At 39.3% G+C, this 20541-nt stretch overlaps 1 protein-coding gene across 6 annotated transcripts in view; it reads right to left on the reverse strand.

Moving 5' to 3' along the window:
* Positions 1-20541, reverse strand: part of DYNC1I1 (dynein cytoplasmic 1 intermediate chain 1) — a 238670-nt gene that overhangs the window by 213777 nt on the left and 4352 nt on the right. For all 6 annotated transcript variants that reach the window (XM_060782223.2, XM_060782221.2, XM_060782226.2 and 3 more), the window contains exons 2-3: positions 8531-8647; positions 3510-3624 (exon numbers count right to left, since the gene is read on the reverse strand). In XM_060782223.2, the coding sequence (XP_060638206.1) occupies positions 3510-3624; positions 8531-8638 (223 nt within the window). In that variant the 5' untranslated portion in view covers positions 8639-8647. The remainder of the gene's footprint in view (positions 1-3509; positions 3625-8530; positions 8648-20541) is intronic.

The raw sequence follows: 20541 nt of genomic DNA on the forward strand, positions 1-20541 counted from the left end.
AGAAACTGGAGTAGGCTTTTAATGTTGTGCTGTGATGTTTCCAAGATTGATACATTGTATTTTAATCAATTTTAATGTTTTTAATATTTTAACTTTATCAAATGTTTAAGAGTATGTTTAAATGTGTATTTATATTTTAGTGAAACTTAGGTATAGTTTCAACCTACAATGTTTTTAACATGTTGTTAGCTGCCTTAAATTTCATTATTGTTCACTGACATTGCTCTGCTCAGATATGAGAGTCCAAAGGAGATTGTATGTTCAGACAATTACTTCTATATTAACAGGATAATGAATTCACTCTTAGCATTAACTTTTGAAGGACCTATCCAAGGTACTGAACTTGTTACCCAAAACATGTTCAACACCTTCAGAACTATTTTTTTAATCCTTAGTCTAAAATCCAGACTAAAATGGATTCTTCTGACATCAAAGCTATCAGCCTTTGTGAGTTAAGTCTAAGAGATCCCACTCTGAGCTGTAGGAAATCCTATCATTTCAATATCAAATATTGAAAGGAAAATGCAAATTTGGTTCTGCATTGGCACTCAAATGCACAACAGCAATGAAACACACAAAAACAACTCCATTTCAACTAACTTTCAAATGAACAACTAACAGCCTCACAGAAGGAATGTGATTTATTAAATGCTTAATTTACTTCTGATTTAACTGTTTGGAAAGCAGCCACAACCTTTTCACTATTTTTGCTAAACCTTTTACATCACCAGGAAAAAAAATGCCAGTCAAGTGGCTTGGCTGCAGTACAAGGTCTTTACATATATTCTCTGTAGGAACTATCATTATAATGAAGTGGGAGTGGAAAGACATTGATTTTTTGTGACAGCACTTTGGCAGGTACAGGTGTGAAGTGTTAGGCGACATGCTCATTACATATTTCTGCTTCTTTGGTTTTATCTACATCAGCAGGAGCCAAATTTTGATTTGCATGTCTGTTCCTGAAGAGAAACACAATGGCTTTAAAGCCAAGGGTTGCATCAAGTAATTAACATGATCATCTGTCATAGTGCCAGGATTCAGGTGGGCTTCTTGGCCAAGATGTTCAAGAATTCATAACTACCACGTCCATCTGTTTGCTCTCTCCTTCTGAGTCCAGTATGACACAAGCAGGAAAAAAGGAGGAAACATTGTTCATCTCTTTGCTTACAAGGCACAGGTGAACTGGGAACTTCATCAAGAAGTAGAACAAGGGGCTTGTGCACCTCCAAGTATTAGTAGTGCTCCCCTTTCTGCTGTTTGTCTGCCCTTATTAAAATGGAGAGGGATTTGTTGCAGGAAACCATTATTAAAAATGATTGCCACTAGTCTGTTTCACCTCAAGTGCCCAACATGGAAAGCAAACTGCCTTCTTTAAACGCCCCCATGTTGCTTCTGTATCTGTTTGACCTATCTATGGGCAAAAAAAGCACAAACAAAATAGGGAATGAGGGAGAGTTGATTTTCTTTCTCCAATTTGGGCAATGGAGAAGTAATGGGATGGGGGTTTTTTGCCTCTACCCCCTGCCACTGCTGTTAGGATGAGTACCAATTCCAGCACTGATCCATGTACAGTCAGCCCTATACATTTGCTGCGGACAGAGTCGCAGGGTCACAATGAAAATGAAAAACCGTGTACAAAGACATTGCTATTTTTTATCTGAAAGAGCACCTCTGTAAGGATTTTTAGCTTCTCCCAGCATAGCTCTATAGTCAACTTTCACTGGAAGTCTGATGACATAATTCAACAACTATGTTGAATTGCTTCAGTGATGTGGAGTAATAGGCATTCCTATGGGCAATCTCCTACCATGTATTGACATTTTTTAAAATTTCCACTATTTCTATCCCGCCCTTCTCAACCCCCAAGGGGGGGGGGGGACGACTCAGAGTGGCTTATAAACTGGAAACAACATAAACACATATAACAACAATTTAAAACAGTAAATAAAACATTAAGTAAAAACATGTTTAAAACATTGTCATCAACCATATAGCCAATTCCAGTCCAATTTAACATCCAAGGTGCTGTCATGCTTACTGTCCAAAGGCCTGGTCCCAGAGCCATGATTTAACCTTCTTCCTAAAAGAAAGGATCCTGCTGGGGAGCGAGTTCCTGATCTCGCTGGGGAGAGAGTTGCACAGGTGTGGGGCCACCTCTGAGAAGGCCCTGTCCCTCGGCCCTGCCAAGCACACTTGCGAGGCTGGTGGGACCGAGACCAGGGCCCAGACAATCTTAAACTATGATGCTGTTGGAGTCCACCTCATATTATTCCTAACTATTAACCATAGTTCAACTCCAACTTAAGGTTCTCAAATTTAGCTTGGAGATATCTGATTACCACCTTCAAATGTCTTGCCTAATTTAGCCAAAATTTACCCTTTGTTGTGCATCTATGTGCTGCATCAGCCCCATTTTAGACTATTGTGTTATTTCATGTACAAGATACAGTTCTTTGTCAACTAATGGTGGAGTTAAGTGTTTGTTTTATCACATAAAATAATGTTTATCCAAATAATTTTTATTTAACTGAAAACAATTTTTAGATATTTTATCATTTAGGAGTAATTTTTTGTCTGCTGAATTACTGAATCTGTTCACTCTGCCTAGCTATTGAGTGACATTTAGCTGAAATAATTTTCCAATAAATTATGGAGGCGATCATCAAATTTTAATTTGTAGCATAAATACATAATTTGAATTTAGAATTAACCTATAATTATATGGGATGCTAGAAGCTTATACATACAGTTCAGCACTTTATATTTTAGGTACACAAAAGTAAGGTGGTATATGTGTTCACCTGAATCCTTTTTGACTTCCTTTAGTTAATTCAAACACGTAAACAAACACACATACAGAAGGATGGAGAAGAGGCAATAAAATGGAACGAGAAGCGAAGAAATGAAAAATAACACAGACTACTGTTCTCAACAGTGAGCTCTGCACATACCAGAGATACTTTCAAATATAAAATAAACTAAAAACAAAGCCCATAATAACACAATACATACTATGTTCCAATATACATAATTAGGATGAAATAAGAAACAGATGTGGGAAAATATACATACAGAACAAAACTAAATGGAAGTTGCCTGTTAAATGTATATTATTTTCCCCTCTCTCTACAGATATGGGTTTTTATGGCAACACTTATTTTAAAGTGCAATACAGGAATTTATTTTCAAAGTGGAAAGTTTTTTATATGAAAGGAAATATTGGACGAATGAAGTTAAATAAAGCCTAGCATAAGACAGAGGTAATAGCAGCAGACTATGATATGGTTCAAGGAGAGGCAATTTTCAAGTGAATGAACAGAAGCAACACTAATCCACAAAGCCAACGTTCAGCTAAGATAACAATCAGAAATGCAATGAATTGGTTATATGGGTGATATGCATAGTGTATAAGCAGAACGTACTGCGAAAATGAGAAAAGCAAAGCATGCTCAGCTCAAGAGAATGCATGGAAATTAATGTAATGTTTCAAATGGCTTTCTCTTGAATACCTAGAGGTGGTTCTGGGGAAATACCAATGCTTTGCAATAAAGCTTCTGTCTCCCTTCTCTTGCGATCCAAGTCAGAGTCCTCTTGAGTGGGTTCCTTCTTTTGCTGAAAATCTGTCTAAAATAAAAGGAATGGAAAATGTGTCAGCAAGGTTGAAATAAGTTTACATTAATAAGTATCTAAACATATTTCCTGGCACCAATGCATGCTTTCTTTCCAGGTGAAATAGCAGGGATAACAACTGAATTTCATCAAGGATGTGTATATAGGTCCCTATCCTTCAGCCCTTACGTTATTCAATAGACAATTTGACCTTAGCCATTGACAGAGGACACCCTTTTCAATTCACAGCTGAACTTGTCCGAAAATGTTGAACTTAGGTATAGTTATTTATTTTATTTTATTTATTTGCTTTATTTGTATACCGCATTTTTCAGCCCAGACAGTTAACCTAGTTAGGCCAGAAGCCTCAGGTCCTTTCTACACAGCTGTATAAAATCCAAATTATGTGCTTTGAACTGGATTATATGGCAATGTAGACTTAAGATAATCCACTTCAAATCAGATAATGTGGATTTTCTGCTTTGATAACCTGGGTTATCTTGCAACATGAAAGGGGCCTAAAATAATCCAGTTCAAAGCACATAATTTGGATTTTCTGCTTTCATAGCCTGGATTTTCTGGCAGTGTAGAAGGGGCTTCAGATATTCTCTCTAATGTTTTTTTAAAGGTAGCTAAATTGTTTGGTTGTTACCTTTAAAACCGTACATGGTTTGGATCAAGGTTACCTACAGGACCATCTCTTGGAACCCTTCCAGGGCCCTTCCACACAGCCTTACAACCCAGAATATCGAGGCAGAAAATCCCACAATAACTGCTTTGAACTGGGTTATCTGAATCCACACTCCCATATATTCCAGTTCAAAGCAGATAATGCATGATTTTATTCGGCCGTGTGGAAGGGGCCCCAGACAGGCCCTATATCTCAGGATCGTATCCCAGGTTTTCTGTTTATCCCAGATTATCTGGCAGTGCAGACTCATATAATTCAGTTTAAAGTAGAACGCCTGGGATCAGACCCTGTTATATAGTGCCTATAGAAGGGCCCTTGTATAATTTTTCCATTCATTCAGGTCTTAAAGTTTAAAGGAACTTTTCTTTCAGTCAGAAAGGACCAGGCTGACAACTATTAACTAAAGAACTTATCCACTGCCCACAAATTGTGGAATGACCTGCCAGAAGTACGCTAATAGCTAGACACACTGTCTGAGCTTAAAACAGCCTTAAAGGCCAATCTGGTTTTTTAAATATGAGTTTTACAATTAAGAAGTGCCTATTTTTAATATACATGTTTTGAAACTGATGGTATGCTGTTTTGACTGATTGCGTATTTTAAGTGGTGTTAGTTTATAGCTGTGTTATGTGTCTTTTTGTTGCTGAATTTTAATCTGTTGTTCCCCACCTCAATCAATAAGAAGAAGTAGGTAAGAAATATATTGTTGTTGTTGTTGTTGTTGTTATATCAACTCTGGGGCAAACAATTTAACCAAGATAAAGCCATTAAACATAGTAACAGTTAACATAACTTTACAACAGTTTAAAACTGTGTGCATGTATCATATGAAAAAAAATATTTGAAGGCATAAAGAAAAAGTCATGTTTTGGCTTGACAATGTTGACATCTGTCAGACCTTCTAGGGAAAAGTATGCCGCAAGAGAATTGCCAGAGCCAAGAAGGCCCTAATCTTTGTTTCACGTAGGGTATTGCTCCTCCGGATGTCAATTCTTGGGCAGCTATATACAGAGAGAATGTCTCATAATGTGAATTTTGTGGTGAACCCTTCAAGGACATGTCCAGCTTGGGGACTGCACAGTTTGCCTCATTTCCAGGTGACAAGGGGGAAACACAACAACATTTAGACATGTGGAATCTCACATCTGTGATTTCAGGGCCTCGCCAGTGGCCAGGTTGGTAAATATGGTATTGGTTTGCAGGCATGATCACCCAATGTCTAGATATGTGCCTTCTTCTGCTGTGGCTTATTATTCTGATTATTATCATTATTGATATTATTCTAACAAATGAGGACCTCTACTGCAAACTACCCCAGTTCACTGCTGAGTCCACAAAAGCAAAAATACATTAAAATTGCAATGTCACTTTCTTACATCAACTCACACATCCTGATAATTGTATGAAATGCACGTGCAATATTAAACTGTCAGTTAAAAGCAAACTAGTCATTAGAAAAGGGATAACAGGTGCTTTAAACTATAGCAAATGTTGACATCTGAAAGAAAAGAAGCATAATCACTTAATGCTTCCTTGGCTTTGCATGAAAATGAATAGCCATTCCCTGTCAATTCTCATCTCTATTTCACTAATGACTGATTTTTTTGTTCGAAAAAAGTATGAATCTCTTAATGAAAAACCTCACACATATTGTCAAGGACAAATAAACTAATATGTCAGTCAAACCTTAATAGAATGAGAAGATGTTCCAAAGGGAAGGCTAAAATGCAACAGCCATTGTCATTTACTTTGCTGAAGAGCAGAAGTGCAAATCTGCTACCCTAGCAACCAAGCTAGCCAACCATAAGGAAGAGCAGGAAACCACAGGTTGCAAAATGAGCGACACACAAACCTCATCCTGGCTCTCACCTATAAGCAATCCCATTTCAAGTCACTGTTATTTTGACATCTATTCAAGCATCTCATATTTGAATATGAATTCTTACAATTTAATATCTCGTTAACTTCAGTCTCTCATATATACTATGCTAGGCAGTGTGCCTTCTTCCCAGGGATCCCTATGACAAACACATTGCTCCTATCTTGATAAACATTTCAAACTGTAGAGATATTATGTTATAAGCTAAAACCATGTCCAATGACTGTAGAGCAGTAATTATACAAGGCCTGCTTTTTGTGTGGTCTCAGATATATCTGGAAATCAAAGATGAACATAAAATTGAATGGGAGTCATGATGAAATCTTTTATATTGAGGCACGAGAGCTTTCAGAATTAATGCGAGGAAATGGAACTACCAAAGAATTTAGAAAAAAATACCTTTGGTTTATTTATTTATTTATTTATCACATCAGGAGTGAACCAATGTATTTGAGAAAACGCAAAGTTTAAAAACTTGGCATTCTATTAAATGTTCTTTGACCAGTAGCTGGCCACTTGCTTTTGGTGACACATTGCTTTTGGTGACAAAAATTCTCATTATCGTACTGGGAAGGCCAAGAGCTCGAACAGTGTTTTCATCCTAAATATCTCAATGTCACCTTAGATCAAACATTAACATTTAGGAAACACTGTATGAACACCAAGCACAAAGTAGCTGAACACAATAACATCCTGCGGAAACTTACTGGCAGTGCATGGGGTGCAGACCCAAAATTAATAAGAACATCAGCCCTGGCCTTGTCTTATTCGACTGCCAAGTATGCATGCCCTGTTTGGCACAAGTCTGTACACGCGAAGCAGGTGAATAAAGCACTGAACAAAACATGCAGAATAATCACAAGATGTCTCAAACCTACTACTGTTGATAAACTCTACAAGCTAGCTAGCACTGCCCCCATGATGTGCAATGGGAAGTTGCTGCTAACTGTGAGAGAAATAAGGTTGAACATTGTGAAAGCTATCCACTGCATGGCTATCAGCCTCCTCCCAGTAGACTTAAACCAAGAAAAAGCTTAATGAGAACCACCACTCCTCTTAATGTTCCCCCAGCAACAGCAAGAGTATCTCTCTGGGCAACTAAACCAGGAAATCCCAAATGGATGCCCCCCTCCCTCCAAGGGTCTGTCTCCAGGTATAAACTAAGAATGGGCAACTTGGAAGTCCCTGAATAGACTAAGCAGCGGAGTGGTAAGATCAAAAGACAACCCAGCAAAAGACTACCTAGAGAAATCCTCCACCTTGTGCGGCTATGGAGCAAAGCAAACAATTCTGCATGTGTATGCTTGTCCACAGTGCCCTGCCTCATGCACAGAGGAAGAATTGTTTAAATTTACAGCCAATATGGTCACTGTTGCCCATTTTTGGTCAAAAATTATTTAATCACTTGTGCCCCCCCCCCTATTTTTATTAGATTTATACTTATTTATGTAATGCTTTTGACACAAAATAAATATATAAATCATCTACTGTCAGCATACATACCCTCTGTTTTATGTTTATGTTTTCCAGTTTGTAAACATAGCTGCCTTCTATTTTACATTGATTCACTCATTTTGTTCCTCTGCTTGCCACCAATGCCTGAAGCTATCCAGATAGTGTGCAAGCAGAATCAGTTTTAAAAGTCTAAAATTTAAAAATATGAAAATACGTGCAACATAGCAATTACAATATCTATCAGTGTAAATATATCAATTAATTCACAGTAAATGCAGCTTTTAAATTATATTTTCAAGTTTTTAAAATACTCATCACATCCCTTGTTTTCTGCTTCTATGCCACTATCGACAACATTGTTTGTATGCCATGTGTGAGCCATGTGGATAATTTCTTTTTCTACACCAGTAGTTCCCAACCGTTTTTTGACCTGGGATCACTTTGAACAGAGACCGGTTTGACCAGGGACCACTTGATGAGGGACCACTTTTACCAGGGACAACTTGACCAGGGACCACTCTCCAACATTAGTAACAAAAGGGTTACAAATCACTTTGTGGTCAACTTTAGGTTCGGTTTGGTTATTTAGGGTGCTGATTCCGAAAATTGCATTGGATAGACCACATCAGCTCTAGTTTAGGATACAGAACATATGCCATCCAGTAGTTGCCATCTGCTTGCCCACAGAAACCCATACTTAATAATCTAGAGCCACTGACCTTATTTAGGTGGGTTGTGGCCCACAGGTTGAGAACCATTGCTCTACACATACCCATATGACCACATTCAAAGGTGAGTTGATACAGTCCCTGTAACCCTCAACCAACGTGGCTTGAAAGATTGTAGATCCCAAAATAAAAGCAAAGAATCAGTCAGCAAATGCTATGCCTTCTTACCTCTTTCTTTTTCCTTTCCTCCTCCTTCCGTTTCTTCTCTTCTCTTATTTGAGCCAAGCGTTGCTTTTTGCGTTCAAGCTCAGCTTTTAAATCACTCTTGTCTGACATCTTGAGTCTCTGTTAGAAAGCAAAAACATTAACTCAAATGTTGGAAATGAATCTCTTTTTTAAAAATCAATGATGAAACCATTTCCCCTCCTTTTATAATGATCTTGATTGCTTGATAGTGTCTGGAAAGAGAAAAACAGCTCTCACACAAGACTAACATAATGTCATAAAGTCATATACCTTTGTACTACTATGATGGTCATGGAAACTGATGGAAGACCATTCAAAGTACTAAAAGCATTAAACTAGACAGTACATTGATTTCTAGAAAACACACATCTCCCTTAATACAACTGCAATAATTGCCACTTTGTGTCTGGTTATCTGAAAAGCCATAATCTCTCATATCTGCCTGCTCATATTTTGAGATCTGAGGATGATCTTTTCTCTGTCCCATCATCCTCACTGGTACATCTGGTGAAAACATGTGAGAGAACCTTTCTTGGTGCCCACTTCCAGATGGACACCTTCCCTTGTACCAGCATTTCATAAGAACTTAAAATTTTTGTTGTTTTAAAAGATTTTTGATGGTTGATTCCTAACTTCCAACACTTCACAATGGAAACCAAGATCAGAGTTATTAATGAGGAACACACAAGCAGTTTGCTTTTGCTTTTGCTTGAGCCAACTGGGAAGTCAATCTTCCACCTCCTGTCCTTTTCCTGCTGCTGAGAGCCCTTCTACGCAGCCCTATATCCCATAATATCAAGTCAGAAAATTCCACATTATCTGAGTATGGACATAGGGCCCTATATCTCAGGATCTGATCCCAGGTTTTCCGTTTTAAACTGGATTATATGAGTCCACACTGCCAGATAATCTGGGATAAACTGAAAACCTGGGATCAGATTCTGGGATAGAGGGCCTTGTCTGGTGGTCCTTCCACACACCCCTTTATCCCAGAATATCAATGCAGGAAATCCCACATTATCCAAGTGTCAACTCAGATAACCCAGTTCAAAACAGATATTGTGGGATTTTCTGATTTGATATTCTGGGATATAGGGTTATGTGGAAGGGCCCGCTGTTGTGTGCAAACTTTGAACTGTTATCATCAATTGGAAGTAAGCCAAAGACAAAGAGGAAAAGTGAGAGGGGAGAGAAACTGAAACATTTAAAAAGCAGCTGATGAAATGGAACAGATGATTAATTGGCACTGTCTCAGACAAATTGATAGTAATTGGTATGCTGATTGCTCAGTGCGGAAAGCGCCTTTCAGAATATGTTTTGTTCATTTTTGTTTTCTTTTTAATTGTGTTTTTAATTCTATTGTAAGTTTAATTATATTTTTAATTTTGTATTATACGTATTTTAATGCTGTATCTGTTTTTAACATTTCTAAACTGCCTAGAGTCCATCATCACAGTCACCAGTCATCATTACTAAGGAACATGGCCCGTCAGAACCCAAAACCTAGATTTTGAATTGTTATTACTGAAACATTTTCAATTCATGTTCAGCAACAAGGCAATGTAATGCAGTGCTCTTGGACAGTTAACCAGAATTCAACTGGGACCAGATATGAGAAAGCAAGCTTGTTTTCAGAAGCCCTGGATACTGGGACATGAAACAATGGCTTCAGACTACAGGAAAGAAGATTCCACCTGAACATTAGGAAGAACTTCTTGACTGTGAGAACTGTTCAGCAGTGGAACTCTCTGCTCCGGATTGTGGTGGGGACTCTTTTTTTGGAGGCTTTTAAACAGAGGCTGGATGGCCATCTGTTGGGGGTGCTTTGAAGGCGATTTCCCTTCTTCTTGGCAGGGGGTTGGACTGGATGGCCCATGAGGTCCCTTATCTAATTAATGAAAGGAGAAACCAGAGCCTGGGGGAAGCAGGGGAAGACGACAAAGGGAAAACATAACACTACCAATATGAAAAGTATTCAAATTATCAGTCCATGGCTTCATTGTGTAAAATTGAGAAAAGACTCCATCAAAGGCTTAAAGAAAACTCGGGACAAAGGTCAATTATGCTCCCTTTTTAAAACTTTTGTTGTATGCCCCATTGCTCAATTATAATAATCAATTAATGGCAATATTATGCACATGTTGCTGAAGGCTATTATTTAATGGGTGCAAATTGATTTTAAAAATGCAAATTGTATTTAACATTTTTAAAATAGTCTAAAATGATGTGGTTAGATGAACTGTCCCTTTTCTGGCACGTTGGCTCTAAGCCACGCACAATACTCTCTGAAGTGTAAAGTCAACTGCAATTCTGCACATAGCTTATAGTGGAAAGAAGAATAATGCTTGTTTAGTGTGAAGAGTCACTAGTCTGGGACCATGCTGAAATTACCAAGTCAGCACAGCTACTGAATGAAAACAAAGCAGAAAGTCAGGAGAAACAAAAGTGAGATAAAGCCAGCTGAGAAAGAAATTAAGTCTGCCACTTGCTTCTCTATTCAGCTATAACTCATTTCCAAAAATATCCCTATCCTTTAGTTGTTATCACATTGGAGCAGTAATGCAATTATGGTTCATAATAAAAGAGGGCAGCAGGATCTAAAAACCAGGGTATGTGTGGTCAAGTGTCATCTGAGTGCACCAAGATAGCAATGATTTGATAATGAGGAAGATCAGACAAGTTATGAGGGTTGAATAAAAAGTAATGCCTCCACCTTCGTTACTTGGGTTTGGATGGGAATATTTTAATAAATCAAACACAGAAATAATCCATAGAATGGGCTCTTTAACACTATTTACTTGTCCACATAATCACCAGACAATTGGATACATTTCTGCCAACGATGAACAAGTTTTCTGAAGCCGTCACGGAAGAAGTTGACACTCTGTTTCCGCAACCAGCATCTCACAGTTCTCTCATCCTGGGTACCCCTCATGCACAGATCTTCTGATAGCCAAGCAAAGCAATAATGTGACCCACACGTTCTTGTGAAATGCTGATTATGCTTGAAATTTCTCTCTCAATCTGTCAAACTTTTGATTGCGAAACTCGGTAGGTGCTGTCACAGGACATCCAACTCTTTGTTTGTCATGCAAGTCAGATGTTCCCACCTCAACATCTTTAAACTTACTCGCTCAATGATGCACAGCACTCACATCAACACAATCACCATAAACAGCTTGCATTCTCTGATGAATCTCTTTTGGGGTGACACCTTCTGCTGTCAAGAATTCAATGGCTGCACATTGCTTCAGTTGCATTGACCAACTGTCTGTGCAGGGTTCCATACTTTACACTTTAACATCACAACCAATGCTAAGGCTTCCCACCAAAATGGAACTGTAGAGGAGAGTCTACTGAACAAGCCAGTAACTGCCGCATACCAGTACTTACAACTGTTGAGGTGTTACGAAGGTGCAGGCATTACTTTTCATTCAACCCTCATAGAAATGGTTACAGAAGTTTGCCTTTGCCTGAGGCTGTTGGAAAGCACAAGAGTCCAAGCCTCCGCAAATAGAGGAAAATAGTGGAAGGATGAGAAGTTGGGGCATTAGAAGCCACTGAAAAAATGGGATGACATAGGATTAATTAGGGCTGTCCCAGCATTTAAAGGACAGGTTTTCATATGTTTTGTGCTTTCATCATTTGAGATCACCCAACCTACTGAGCTGCATAGACGTTACTTGGGCCCCATCTGCAAAGCCATATAATGCAGTGCAGACTCATGTAGTGCAGTTCTGTTAAATTTATGTTGGCTAAATATTATATATATATATATATATATAAAGAGGTAGAGGGTGGAACCCAATGCAGTAGTAAGCAAAAACTTTATTTATTTATTTATTTATTTATTTATTTATTTATTTATTTATTGTATACCACTTCTCTCACCTCAGTGGGGGACTCAAAGAGGTTTCCAATGTAATTATGGCAAAATTTAATGCCTCACATACAGAAACCTAACATAACAATAATAAAATACAATGATCAATTACATCATAAAACATGACATCATTTAACATTAAAGCATGGAATTAAAAACATATCACTATAAACATTAAAATCACGCAATCCAATCATTGTAGTCCAGGCCTAATTTTGTTGGGGAGGGAGTTCCTTAGCTGAGGAGCCACCACTGAGAAGGCCCTGTCTCTCGCCCCCACTTGCGAGGGAGATGGAACCGAGAGCAGGGCTTCCCCAGATGACAATCTCCGAGATGGTTCATAGAGGGAGATGTGTTCAGACAGGTAAGCTAGGCCAGAATGTTTAGGGCAGTGGTTCTCAATCTGGGGTCTCCAGATGTTTTTGGCCTACAACTCCCAGAAATCCCAACCAGTTTACCAGCTGTTAATATTTCTGGGAGTTGAAGTCCAAAAACATCTGGGGACCCCAGGTTGAGAACCACTAGTTTAGGGTTTTATAGGCTAAAGCCAGCACTTTGAATTGTTCTCGGTAGCAAATGGGCAGCCTGTGGAGCTGGCGTAACAGGGAGGTTGTATGCTCCCTGTGCCCTGCTCCAGTGAGTAATCTGGCTGGCGCCCATTGAACCAATTGAAGCTTCCAAACAGTCTTCAAAGGCAACCTCACCTTATATTATGCAACTCTGTGTTTTCCACTACATTAAATTTCTTTGGTACAAGAGTTATCTGTTTTCATTTCAGATCAACTGGCATCGACACATTCAAGTAAACTTGGCCACTTTAATTTTTTTGGAAGGCAGTCTGCCATTTCAACACATTGAAACAAACTGACTATGCAGAATTAACTAGATTCCTCATTTTTTTAAAGACCTCATTACTAATATGATCTTCTTTCCTCCGTAACCCAAAAGTGAATAATGGAATGGTTTTCCCACAGGCCTCCTCAGCACAAATGCAACATGACATCACCGGTTTTGTCCTCGACACAATGCCATCCTGTCTCATCAGCACATTTTTTTAAAAAATAAGGACAGCTTGGAAAACAGTGGAAGGGGGAAGATAAAGCATTGGGGAATAGAGTGTCCCTCAGTTGAAACATCACCGTGTTTCTGAGATGTTAGATAATTTAGTTCAAAATGTCGGAATACTTTTAACTCTTAGTCATCCTCATTATTGTTCATTTAATGAGCTCCAAACAGTGCTAATGGACTGAATCCAACATTGTCCTTCCATTCACAGACAGCTCTTTGATGCTGTGGAGACTTCCATGAACAGAAGAGGGAAGGAAACTATTTTTGCTTATTCCTCCTTTCTCCTACAGCCCCCCACCCCCTTCAGTACTATCTCCCATGGGGCTTCAAAAGGCATCTCAGCACCATCGTTAGAGATAAGTAGCCTAATTCCATTTCAGCTGGATGAACCCTGAATGCATGGAACAGGCCAGAGGTAGAAGCTATGAAAGACACCCTTCCTTCTTCCCACAGTGTTCTCCACTCCAATTATTTTCATCTTACATCACACACACCAAAACAATTGTTTTTGGAACCCTGCCAGGCAAACCTCCAACCATGCAATACGACTGGATAATCCTGGTATGTAGGACACCATATATAAATGATATGGAGCACCTATCTTTTGTAGACTGGTACATTTTTCATCTCATTCTGCAGACTTCAGGGCTTATCCAAACTGCTCACACTTTTCTCTTATATCGAGCAGACAAAGTGAAGCCCTGGACCAGGTGAGATCATAAAAACTGTTTTAGTGGGCCTACAAACCTATTCGGTTCCCAGAAACCAGTTGCTTTCTGGTTCTAAAAAGAAGGTTCAGTTAACTGTCACAGAAGTCTCCCTTTGAATATTAGCTTTATTTTATTTATATTTTTCTTTTACTGCAAAAAAAGGGACTCAAAGCAGCTTCCTATATTAAGTGAAAAGAAAGCAGCTAAAACTTCCCCACCTATGTGAGTGACATTTTAGGGAATTACATCCTGACTAGGGGTGCATCTACACTGTAGAATGAATGGTTTGACAGTACTTTAACTGTCATGATTCAATGCTATAGAATCCTAGGAGTTGTAGTTTACAAGATTTTGAGCCTTGTTTACCAAAGAGTGCTGGTACTTTACCAAACTACAAGCCCCAGGATTCCATAGCCCTGATCCACAGCTGTTAAAGTGGTGTCAACCTGCATTAATTCTACTGTGTAGATTCACCCTAGGTTTTTTTCTTACCTACTAAATGGCACACACACACACCCCACATACATACACACACAAACTACACCATTCGCCTTTCTGAAAAATACATTTTGAAGACTCCATTTGCAAATTTCTGTAAATTGTACAGAAGAGAAAAAAGTACCAGGGAGCATACAGCCCCCCTGTTAAGTCAGCTCCACTGGCTGCCTGTTTGCTATCAAGCTGAGTTCAAAGTGCTGCCTTTGGCCTATAAAGCCCTAAATGATTCTGGTCCAACTTACCTGTCTGAATGTATCTCCCTTTATGAGCCAACTAGAGATTTAAGATCTGCTGGGGAGGCCCTGCTCTCGGTCCTAGTCCCTTCACAAGTGTGATTGGAAGGAATGAGAGACAGGCCCTTCTCAGTGGTGGCCCCTCAGCTGTGGAACTCCCTCTCCAATGACATCAAACTCACCCCATCCCTGCTAGTTTTCAGGAAAAAGTTAAAGACCAGACCTTGTACACAGGCATTCGGGGAGTAGGGTAACACAGAATTCAATCTCAGTCTAGCAGTTTGAATAATGGCTATGGGGAAACCAAAAAGTATAGAAATCATGACTCTGCACTTTCTATGTTTTAATCTGTTTTACTGTATTTATATGTTTTAATTGTTTATATGTTTTAACTGTGTTATAATTTGATATGGTATGTTTATTGTTGTGTGTATGATACCGCACTGAATTTTTGCCGTAGTTTGTAAGCCACTCTGAGTCCCCTTTCAGGTGAGAAAAGTGGGGTATAAATATAGTAAATATGAAGTGTAGACTTTGTTGCAAAAAGCCACAAGTGCTTCATGAATAACCTGTAAAGGCTGAGTGTAACAAAGAGTACTCGGGAGACTTATTATTAATTTGCAAACAGTTCCTGTTTTAGATTATATAGACAGTCATTCATCCAATAGCGAATGGTGATACTTGTTTTTATTAATTATAAGCCAAATGTGATGTTATTAATTGTTAATTGTTGTATTTCATCATTCTACTTTCACTTGACTTAGCCGATGGTTTGTTGACCGAAATAAAGGCTACTGACTGACTGACTGTATAGTATTAGCATTCCTATAGTATTATTGCATGAAAGCATAGGCACCATGTGTATTTTGTATCTGTGATCTGTCACAAACCGGGCTTTTGTGCTTTCTTTGTCTATACACTTAGTGTGTTGGCAGATCCTTGAGGGGGTGAGAGAGCCTCTCTCGCTCAAAATCCCAGCAATTTCTCATCCCTTGCCATGCTGTTTTGGCAACATAAGCAATGGTGTCCAGTAACTGAACAATGGAAATAAAGAGAATAAGCACTGAATGCTGAAAACAAAGCACATGTCAGATTGTTTAAAACTTTCCCTTCGGTCTGTTTTGTTAACACCGTGAGAAATCCAACATATCTGTCACTACTAATCAGAAACGGATCCTTCATAATTCCTCGTATGATTCTACAGCCGTTATAATTCAGAACACAGAAGACCACATTTTTCTTTCTTTCTTTTTGACTAAAATCAGACTATGCTGAAGTTGCAGATGTTTCCATTTAAGAAATCAATATTCGTTTCATATATGTCCCGCTTAACAATTGACCTGGTAACCCCATTGATTCTTGCAGCAGTGGCCTAAATGTACAGTACTTGGCCAGTATGGGGGAACTGAATGCGCTCTCTATTAAGTGCTTGTTTTGTTTATGGAATCAGCGAGGAAGGTTATATGAAGGTTAACTTTTATTGCATGTGCTTCTCAAACAATATTTCAGGGACATGCTATTGATTATAATCTCAAGAGAGTGAGGTTTAGTGTTAGAGGCTATCCAGATAACAGTAAGAAAGATGTAATACATACAATCCAATGCAAATACATACATGTTATGTCACAATGATTTAGAAGGAACAGTGTTACATACCTTAGGGCCACAGACAGTAAAACTACAGTCAGCCCTCAACATTCACTGGGATTAGGGGCTTAGAACACCCAATGAAAGTGCAAAATCACAATAAATGATTGGGGTTTTTTGTATGAGAAAACACCTCTATGAATTTCTAGCCCTTCAGCAAAACTCTGTGGTCAACAACCTCCAAAAACTAAATATAGAATTGCACAGGAGGATCTTCAGAGCTGTTCTCTCTACCTTTTCACACATCTCTCCACCCATGCCATTTCATTGGCCACTGCCTTGCAGCACCCTGTGCATAATCCTTCCTTCCCCCCATCACATTGGGAAAATGGAACAAGGCATGTTGGCACCCTGTTGCTGTCCCCATCAGATGGGGAAAGGGCAAAAAAATTTGGGTAGCTCCATTGGAGCTAACCAAAACACAACTCACTTGCGTAAGTAACAAGGAAATGTCTTGTGATGCTCCCTCGCCACTTTGGAAATCAATGGGGCAAGGCCAAGCCAGTATCATCTGATGTCGTTCTGCAGGCCCTGTCCCACAAGTGGGCAAAGGGGCCAAAATGCCCCAGTGTCATAAGGTATTAGAATCTCCAGCTCCACCAGCATGACTGGAGGACATTACCATAAAGACACATTGGAGGATCTAGAGGGAAAATTTAAATTAAATCTATGAATTTTAAATTAAATCTATTTGGCGCAGCAGGCTGAGTGTCAGCTGCATTAAGATCACTCTGACCAAAAAGGTCATGAGTTCAAAGCCAGCCCGGGTTGGAGTGGGTTTCCAACCAATTGTGTGTAGCCTGTTGTTGACCTTTGCAACCTGAAAGACAGTTGCATCTGTCAAGTAGGAAAATTAGGTACCACCTTAAAGTGTGGGGAAGCTAAATTAACTAATTTATGAGGCCATAAAGAAGACTCCAGCAGAGCACTCCAGCGGGGAAGCATGCGGGGAATGCGGAAGTACTTCATCAGCATCGCAGATGGACGATGAAAGCGACAGCTCGCCTGTCGGCCAGAAAAAGTTAAATAGCCTCTGTGTATGTCTGTATATGTTTATGTCAAAAATTGGCATTGAATGTTTGCCATATATGTGTACACTGTAATCTGCCCTGAGTCCCCTGCGGGGTGAGAAGGGCAGAATATAAAAGCTGTAAATAAATAAATAAATGAATGAATGAATAACCAAATCTGCAAAAGTCAAAACCACAAATATAGGGAAACAACTGTATTTTATTGCATCTTCTCTAAAGACCTCTTCACAGGGGCATTTTAGCCTCATTTTGCCACTTTTATTCATGGCAAGGATGGGTCCTGCCATGTGCCGTCACATGACGCATGGCAGGCCCCGCCCACATTCCTCCCAAAGTGGAGGAGAAGCGCTGAAATCACGACGGGGAGGAAAGTGCATTTTGAGTAGCTCCAACTTTCTTTCCCTTTTTCCTGTATGATGGAGGAAAAGGGGGCGAGGTTATGCATATTGCCACCCTTTCTAATATGTGATGGGGGAAGAATGGAGGGCATGCGGCACACCACAGAAATGGTGCAGCCATGCAGACCATGTGAACAGGTCTTAAGATGCTGGCATTGATGAAAGTAGAAAAAGGTTGATCACAAAAATATTAAGTCAACACAGGAAAAATCTTAAGTGTAGCAAGTGTAGATCTCAGGGAAACTGCACAAAAAGTGACCACTTTTTCACTTTTAATAGAATCCCTAGCAAATTCTCATAGAACCCTATGGTTCTAAGATACCCTTGTTGAGAGGTAAAGTCCAGATTTTGAAACTTCATCTCATAGTTACAGAAATGAGTGCAGATAAGGCAGCGATGTGATAATCTCAAACTCAAATATTGATTTGTGTACTTGACCCCAAAAATCTACAGCTCCATCTCAAACATGATACTGTACTTTCAGAAAATCTACTGCAAGCTATTCATGGGGGTATATTCCATTTTCAAGTTAGAGCAGTGATCACCTAGTAAATCTGTAAGAACTGTATGCTCATAAAGTTCTACTATGCATGTCCCACCTATAAATTTGGCTCTGTGAATGGGGATAGCAGAAGGGAAGGACCCTACCTACTAGCTGAGTCGGAGAAGACTGGAAGTGTTGAAGAAGAGATGTAGGTGCCAAAGCAAAGCAGTATGCCCTTTTCAACCTTGAATAAGGTAATGGCGTTTTCAGTGATATATTGAGGATGAAACACAACTGTAAATGGAAGGGCCGTGTATTGGTCAGCTAAGGGTGTGTGTGAATCCAAAACATCTGGTGGGAAAAAGTCTTCAGCCCTATGTTACATCCATAAATTACAATACACCTCTAGACATGTCTACTCAAATGTGAATTTCAAATCAGATTCCCAGGTAAGTAGGTAGGACTGGAAATTTAATTCAACTTTTCTTCCTCAATCTACAATGAAACTATTCCATTTCTCAAGGACAAGGCAACAACTTATCTGAAAGATCTGAAATAGCATAAAAACAGAAGAGATGTGTATCATCATAAAATAGAACAAACCGGCAGTTAATTTCCAATGGCACACTGTGTTTGAATATAACACTGGCTTGGATCCATATTTCATAATAACATCCATGGGACTTTGAGTTAGTCATGACTAAGCTGTATCTGTGTGTATGGTTCTCTTTTGATTGATTATGGGTAATCTAGAGTTCAACAAAGCAAATATTAGATACAGTGGCTTCTAAGAAAGAGAAGTTAACGAGCCCTAGAGCAAATCAAGCATTCCAGATGGACAGACTCAATCAAGGAAGCCAGTCTTAAGTTTGCAAAATCTGGTCACTTGGTGGTCTCCCATTCATAGGGTAACCATAAGACAACATCAACCTCACAGCAGTTAACAACATAAGCAAACACAGCAATGGTGAGATTATACAGGACCATTTTGTGCCTATTAGGGATGCTCCATAAATTATGCCCTACATTAAGATAATCTCCATGGCAGATCTGCAAGTTTCTTGTAACAGAGTGAAAAGTGTTCCTCTTCATAAAACCAGTGATGTGAAGGAATGAAAAATCTTGGCTTATGAAACATTTGTTGTTGTGTGCCTTTAAGTCATTTCTAGCTTAAGACAACTCTTATGAACTCTCATGGTCAAGCTAGGATTTGATTTCTATTCTCCAGAGACATAGGCCAATGGTCAAACCACTATGTTGGCTCCATTACAAAAGATACATGGAAATAATACTTGGCCATAGGGGTCTACACCTTAGTTACATCCAGAATGGACTACTGTGATGCACTCTACATGGGGCTGCCTTTGAAGACGGGTTGGAAATTGCAGCTAGTGCAATGGTTGACTGTCAGATTGCTAAGTAGAGCTAGCTACAGGGAACATATCACGCCCCTGCTGAAGCAGCTCCACTGGCTTCCGACAAGTTTCCAGACTCAACTGAAGGTGCAGGTTATTGCTTATAAAGCCCTATATGCTTTGGGTCCAACCTATCTTCACGATTGCATCTCTTTCTACGAAACGGTGTGGGCTCTGAGATCGACAGGGGAGGCTCTCCTCTCAGTCCCTCCACCATCTCAAGCATGGTTGGTGAGGATGAAAGAGAGGGCTTTTTCTGTGGTGGCCCCCCAGCTCTGGAATACCCTCCCAAAAAGATTAAATTAGCCCCCACCTTTCAATCCTTCCATTCCAATCTGAAAACATGGATGTTCAGACAGGCCTTTGACCTTGAGTAGGATGAATGGTCCCATATGAAGCTGACACTTGGCACCTGTGAATTTACGGCAATTAGTTTTATCTGGTTTTGTTTTAAAATTGTATTGTTTTGATTTTACGCAAACATGTGTTGACGAGGGGGGGGGGGTTGTTATAATTTTATTTGACTTCTTTTATACTTTTGTTCCATTTTTACCGGTTTTATGTTATATGTGCACCCTGGAGTGCTTTGTAAGCCGCCCCTTTGGGGATTGTGGGGGGATATAAAT

This window comes from Anolis sagrei, chromosome 6 (assembly GCF_037176765.1).
Source record: "Anolis sagrei isolate rAnoSag1 chromosome 6, rAnoSag1.mat, whole genome shotgun sequence".
Taxonomy (NCBI): domain Eukaryota; kingdom Metazoa; phylum Chordata; class Lepidosauria; order Squamata; family Dactyloidae; genus Anolis; species Anolis sagrei.